The 5,897-nt window shown below is 49.5% G+C and overlaps 2 protein-coding genes across 2 annotated transcripts in view; both read right to left on the minus strand.

Moving 5' to 3' along the window:
* The window catches only part of Upk1a (uroplakin 1A), a 9,657-nt gene extending 8,740 nt beyond the window's left edge, over positions 1-917 (minus strand). The window contains exon 1 of the mRNA XM_029544173.1: positions 778-917. Coding sequence (XP_029400033.1) covers positions 778-858 — 81 coding nt within the window. The 5' untranslated portion in view covers positions 859-917. The remainder of the gene's footprint in view (positions 1-777) is intronic.
* A 4,363-nt stretch (positions 918-5,280) lies between these two features.
* LOC110332943 (cytochrome c oxidase subunit 6B1) overlaps positions 5,281-5,897 on the minus strand; it is an 8,155-nt gene continuing 7,538 nt past the window's right edge. Inside the window, exon 4 of the mRNA XM_021214323.2 lies at positions 5,281-5,467. Coding sequence (XP_021069982.1) covers positions 5,414-5,467 — 54 coding nt within the window. The 3' untranslated portion in view covers positions 5,281-5,413. The remainder of the gene's footprint in view (positions 5,468-5,897) is intronic.

Genomic DNA, 5,897 nt, shown 5'->3' on the forward strand with positions numbered 1-5,897 from the left:
TTTTTTTGGTTTTCCGAGACAGGGTTTCTCTGTATAGCCCTGGCTGTCCTGGAACTCACTTTGTAGACCAGGCTGGCCTCGAACTCAGAAACCCACCTGCCTGTGCCTCCCGAGTGCTGGGATTAAAGGCGTGCGCCACCACGCCCGGCCTGTAGATATTTTTGATGGTGATAAAAGCTAACATTTGTGATGGGTCACTGCGTACTAGGCATTGATAATCACTATTGTAACCAGCTGTTGCCTTGCACCATACAAATCAAATAGTATACTTGTTTGCCAGATTCTATTTTAAAAACATTATTTTAGGAGCTTTAATGCATCCCTGTTCTCTCTCTCTCTCTCTCTCTCTCTCTCTCTCTCTCTCTCTCTCTCCCTCCCTCCCTCCCTCCCTTCCTTCCTCCCTCCCACCTTCCTTCTCCTCTCTCTAAACAGAATTTCACACACTATAGTCTAGACTGGCTTCAGACTCACAGCAATTCTCTGGCCTCAGCCTTCCAAAAGCTGTGATTACGGTGTGTGTGTGTGTGTGTGTGTGTGTGTGTGTACCACTCTTCTTGTCTCTCAAGTGTTTCCTGAGTTGTGGATGAATCTACATGATCCACAAGGAGGATTCTCAGAGAACAGGTTGCTCCCTCTGTAAGGACAGGCAGCTGGGACCCCCTGTAGGATCTGGGACTAGAGCCTGCAGCACATAGACCTGGGATCTCAGCCCCACCTCAGGCCTGTGGTTGCCACCGCCCCACCACACTTCCCCGCTCCCATTATTCCGCCTCTCACCAGAATAATGATGTTGCCCACAACCAGCAGCCCCACCAGCACTGGAGACCCCTTCTCTCCCTCTGTCGCTGCAGAAGCCATCTTCCTGCTGGGGACACAGAAGCAGGGCAGAAGTTAGGAGGGCAGGAGGCAGGGTCCACTCCAGACCCCATCTGCCAGGAGATGCTCATGAGCTGCAGAGCCCAGGCTGGTGCCCATATGCCCAGAGCCCCACAGCTCAGCAGTGAGCCTTCTACAGAAAGAGAAAAGCCGAGCAGCCTCTAACGGCAGGACAGCGGTTGCTCTTCCCTTGCCCTGTCAACTCCCAGAACACCTCCTCACCTTCTCTACAGAAGCCTCTGCCAGCCCCAGCTACAGCAGCTCCCTATATATGCCCAACCCCCTCCTTGAGCCAGTCTCAGAGGAGGAGGGGGCAGGAGTTCAGCAGACTGACCATGATAGATTTTTATGAGCTCCTTGACACTCAAGTGATTTACAGACCTGAAATTCAGGATTGTGCTCCCGACTGGCCACTGGGGCAAGGTGACATATGTACCCAGAGCCTCTAATTCCCAGGCTGCAGCCATGCCAGAGGGGTGGGGGTGGGGACAGGGGGGACAAGTTAGCCACTTGATCTGTCCTTTCCTTAGGTGCACGGTGGGCTTTCCTGAGAGCAGGGGTTGGATCCACGACAGATCCTCGTGGGAATCTCACATTAGAAAACTGCTTTGGGGAGCTTTGGAGGCCAGGAGCCCAGAGGGAGGACCAGAGAGAGACCCCCCCCCCACACACAAACACACAGCAGAGGATCGTGGGGTGGGCTCAAGGCAGGGCTGTGGAAGTCAGAGATGCTTGGTTATGGCTACAGTGGCAGAAGAGGGTGGTGAGGGGTTTGAGATAGGTTTGTATATATGAAAAAGGAGGAAGGAATGTGCTAGAAAAGGAAGGGGACATTTGGTATGGTTGTGGTGGGACAGAAGGAGCTATTCCTCCCCCCAGGACGGCCGCGCGGACAGACAGACAGACAGACAGACAGACACACACACACACACACACACTCTTCAGGCTGAAGAATGGAAGGGATCTAAATTCAAGTCATATATGCCTGTAATTGTAATCCCAGTAGTGGGGAGCCATAGGCAAGGAGGGTTATGGGTTTGAGACCATCTTGAGCTATATAGGCAGAGACATGGGGTGAGGGAGTGGGAAGGGGAAACAAAAGAAAGCAAGCATATCTAGGCTTAATTCCTGCTGTCTCCTCTAGCAGCGCAACTAAGGGCACATCTGCACCGTCCAGGTCAGGGAAAGCTTCGGAGGTGTGGTGAGTGGGTAGAGCCCGAGGGCTCTCGGACGGCGCCCTCTGGTGGTCGCTTAAAGCAAGAGCCCGGCCCCAGAAATTTTCCAGGGGTTTTGTTAAATTCTCTCTCCCAGTGGTGGTTTCCCTATCTCTTGCAGAAGGCAGCAAAAAAATAGGCACTTAAAATTCCCCTGCCAAGAAAATGGGTTAGCCCAGCGTGTGAGATCGGGACAGGAGCATCTTGGCTTCAGGGTCATGCTTCAGTTACCCTGCCTTGGAGTACATCATTAATCCCGGCAGAGACAGGGGGATGACTCTCCGTGAGTTTGAAGCCATCCTGGCATTCATGGAGAATTCCAAGTCAGCCACAGCTACCCAATAAGATCCAGTCCCTAAAACAAAACACTAGGCATTCTTGGTAAGAAAGCACATGAGGGGGCTGGAGAGATGGCTCAGTAGTTAAAGAGCACTGGCTACTTTTCTGGAGGTCCTGAGTTCAAATCCCAGCAACCACATGGTGGCTCACAACCATCCGTTATGAGATCTGATGCCCTCTTCTGATGTGTCTGAAGACAGCTACAGTGTACTTACATATAATAAATAAATCTTTTTTTTTTAAAGAAAGCACATGAGGTGTTTCCCAATGTAATTGGAAATTAAGGTATCAGCCTCCTTTAGACTTAAAATACCTGTTCCCTTCCCATTTACATCTATCTAAGGGCTTCCAAGAAAATCTAAACAAAATTTCATGGACAGAAATGAGTTTTAGTTAAAATAATTTGCTAAACAATTGGGCCTTGTGTGTGTGTGCGTATAAATTTATTTTATTTTTGCTCTGTACACAGCCCAGGCTGTCCTAAAACTCACTCTGCATACCAGGCTGGCCTAGAACTCACATGATGGGGGAGAACTGATTCCTGCAAATTGTCTTTTGAACTCTACCCTCAGGCACATGCACCCTTTATGCACGCATGTACTCACAAATATGGACACTAAATAAATGTAATAAAAAATACTAGAGAGCTGGGGCTGGAGAGATGGCTCAGCAGTTATGTGTATATACTGCTCTTGAAGAGACCCGAGTTTAGTTCCCACCACCCATGTTGGGCAGCTCAGCTTCAGAGGATCTACTGCCCTCTTCTGGCCACCTCAGGGACATACAGTCCCTCACACATACAATTAAAAGTAAAAGAAAATCTCTTGAAAAATAAAGAAAACGTCCAGGGCTGGTGCTACGAAACATGTAGTCCAGCACACAGAAGGCTGAGACAGGAGGACTCCACATTCAAAGAATGCCTGGACCACACAGTGAATCCAAGATCGGCCTGGGCGACAAGAAGATTCTATCTCAAAAGGCAAAATGAAAAGAACTGGGGACACTGTCCTTGGAGATGGGAGTTCGACCCCAGCATGGTATCAGGCAGCTCACAGTCACATACATGTAACTCTAGTTTCAGATCCAAGGCCCTCTTCTGGCCTTACAGGACATTTGCATGTGTGCACACATACACACATAAATTTAAAAGAGCTTGTGATGTAGCTCAGTTCTTGCCCAGAATCCCCCAGTAAGGGCTGACTGCATGGCTCAGTGATAGAGCCCCTGCCTAGAATCCTCCAGTAAGGGCTGACTGCATGGCTCAGTGATAGAGCCCCTGCCTAGAATCCCCCAGTGAGGGGCTGGGGGCATGGCTCAGTGGTAGAGCCCCTGCCTAGTAACTACCAGTGAGAGGCTGGAGGTGGGGCATAGCTAACCTGTGGGTGACTCTGAGTTCAACCCCAGGACCAAGAAGGCAGGTCTCATTGTCTAAGCTTGTTACAAACACAGGAGGCTGTAAGCAGTAGTTAATGATCCTCTCCTAACCAGGGGTCTAAGAGATCCCATCCAAGGGCCATTATTCCTCAGTACGTCTGAATTCTCATCATTGGCAAGGAAGGGGTGGCAACAGTCGTTGGCGGGTTTTCCAGATGGTCAGGCTTGGCTCCTGACACACTGGTGTGTGGCAATTCCTTTGGGGGATGGTGTGCCAGTTTGGCCTTGTCCCAGTCAAGACTTTCAACCATTATAGTGATAAAGGGAAGGGAGGCCAAGGAAACAAGGAGAGGGAACCTTGAGCAGGAACTTGCTGTTAGGCATCAAGAATTTCCTGCATTACAATGTTAGAAGTCCAGCTGGTTGTAAGTTTGAAGTCAGCCTGAGCTACAATGAAACCTTCATGAAACACTGAAGCTACAATGAAGAAAGGAGAGAGAAAAATCTACTTAGGGGTAAAATAGCATCTCCAGGATTTACTTATAAGTTAAGGAGATGGAAAGATGGCTCCGTGGTTAAGAATGCTTGCTGCCCTTGCAGAGGAACTGAGCCATATCAGGCAGTTCACAAACTCTTATCCCCTAACTCCAGTTCCGAGGGATCCAGGTCCTTCTGGCCTCTGAGAACACCACACCCATGTGCACAGAGCTCCCTGCCACATACATACACACAAGTAGAAATAAAGTCATCTTTAGCATCCCGTAATCCCAACATCTGGAGCTCAAGGTAATCCTGGGCTACATGAGACCCTGTTGAGGAAAAAAGAAAAAACAAAACACAAGGGAAAGGGGGGAAGAGGAAGTGGATGGGACATTTATCTGCAACTGCTCGGTACAGCCCAAGCTGCGCTCAGCAATGAAGTGCTGGCCTGGCATGCATGAAGCTATGGGTTCAAGTCCCAGTACTGTATAAGGGGGACATTGTTCATTTTAGCACACCAGAGACTTAAAGCTATTTGTGTGACCATCCACTCCACCTATTGCCATACAGGTGAAGGTTCACAAAATAAAATAGAAAACAAAAGGCTGGGAAGAGAGCTCAGTGGTTATGCGTTCTGGCTGTTCCTCCAGAGGACCCAGGCTCAGTTCAGTGTGTGTGCAGTGCCCACAGAGGCCAGAAGAGGAGTTACACCTACTGTGAGCTGCCACACTGTCCACATGCAGGCAAAAGGCCCATAAAACAGCTAAACACTTGCTCTCCTTGCAGAGGACTGGGGTTTGGTTTCCTGAGCTCGAGCCCAACTCTCTTCTGGTCCCTTTAGGCACACCCACGCAAGTGCACACATACACATAAAATAATAAATAACCCTTTAAAAAGAAATCTACCCTTCATTTTAAAAACAAGGAAGATAACCACCATGAGGCCCCTTCTGGGCCGGGTACCCCGCCTTCTTGTCAGCTGTCCAATACACACAGTGTGAAACTTTTTCAGTGAGTTTTTATTAGTAGTTGAATCATGATTCAGGGTCCCAGGGCAGGGACCATCATATACCGAGGTCCCCCTTTTCTATCGGGGAGAAAGACAACAGAGGAGAGGTGGGAGGGGTCAGGTCAGATCTTCCCAGGAAATGTGCCTTCAGCTATGCGGTCATCCCAGGCTGAGACCTGTAAAAGATAACTGGTGTAACTCCCCTGTGCCAACACCACAGGGCGGACTTGTTTTCCCACTTTGCCCACCATTGCATGTGACCAACAGACGACCGCAGGTGTCTCCCATGACCACCACTGTCCCAGGCAATCAGGCGACCCAAAAAGACAAAGTCACTACCCTATATGACCTGACAGCCCGTGGAAGAATAGGCAGGAAACCTCAGGGTCACTGGTAACTGTTCTTGCAGAGAACCTGGTTTGAGTCCCAGCACCCTCACAGCTGCATGTAATCCAGAGCCAAGAGATCTGGCGTCCCCTCCAGGTCTCCTTGGGTAACTGCATTCTCATGCACATACCCACAGATAACCACACACTGTGTGTGTGTGTGTGTGTGTGTGTGTGTGTGTGTGTGTGTGTGTGTGTGTTGGTTTTTCTTTTTCTTTTT

Source organism: Mus pahari, chromosome 1, assembly GCF_900095145.1.
Source record: "Mus pahari chromosome 1, PAHARI_EIJ_v1.1, whole genome shotgun sequence".
Classification (NCBI taxonomy): domain Eukaryota; kingdom Metazoa; phylum Chordata; class Mammalia; order Rodentia; family Muridae; genus Mus; species Mus pahari.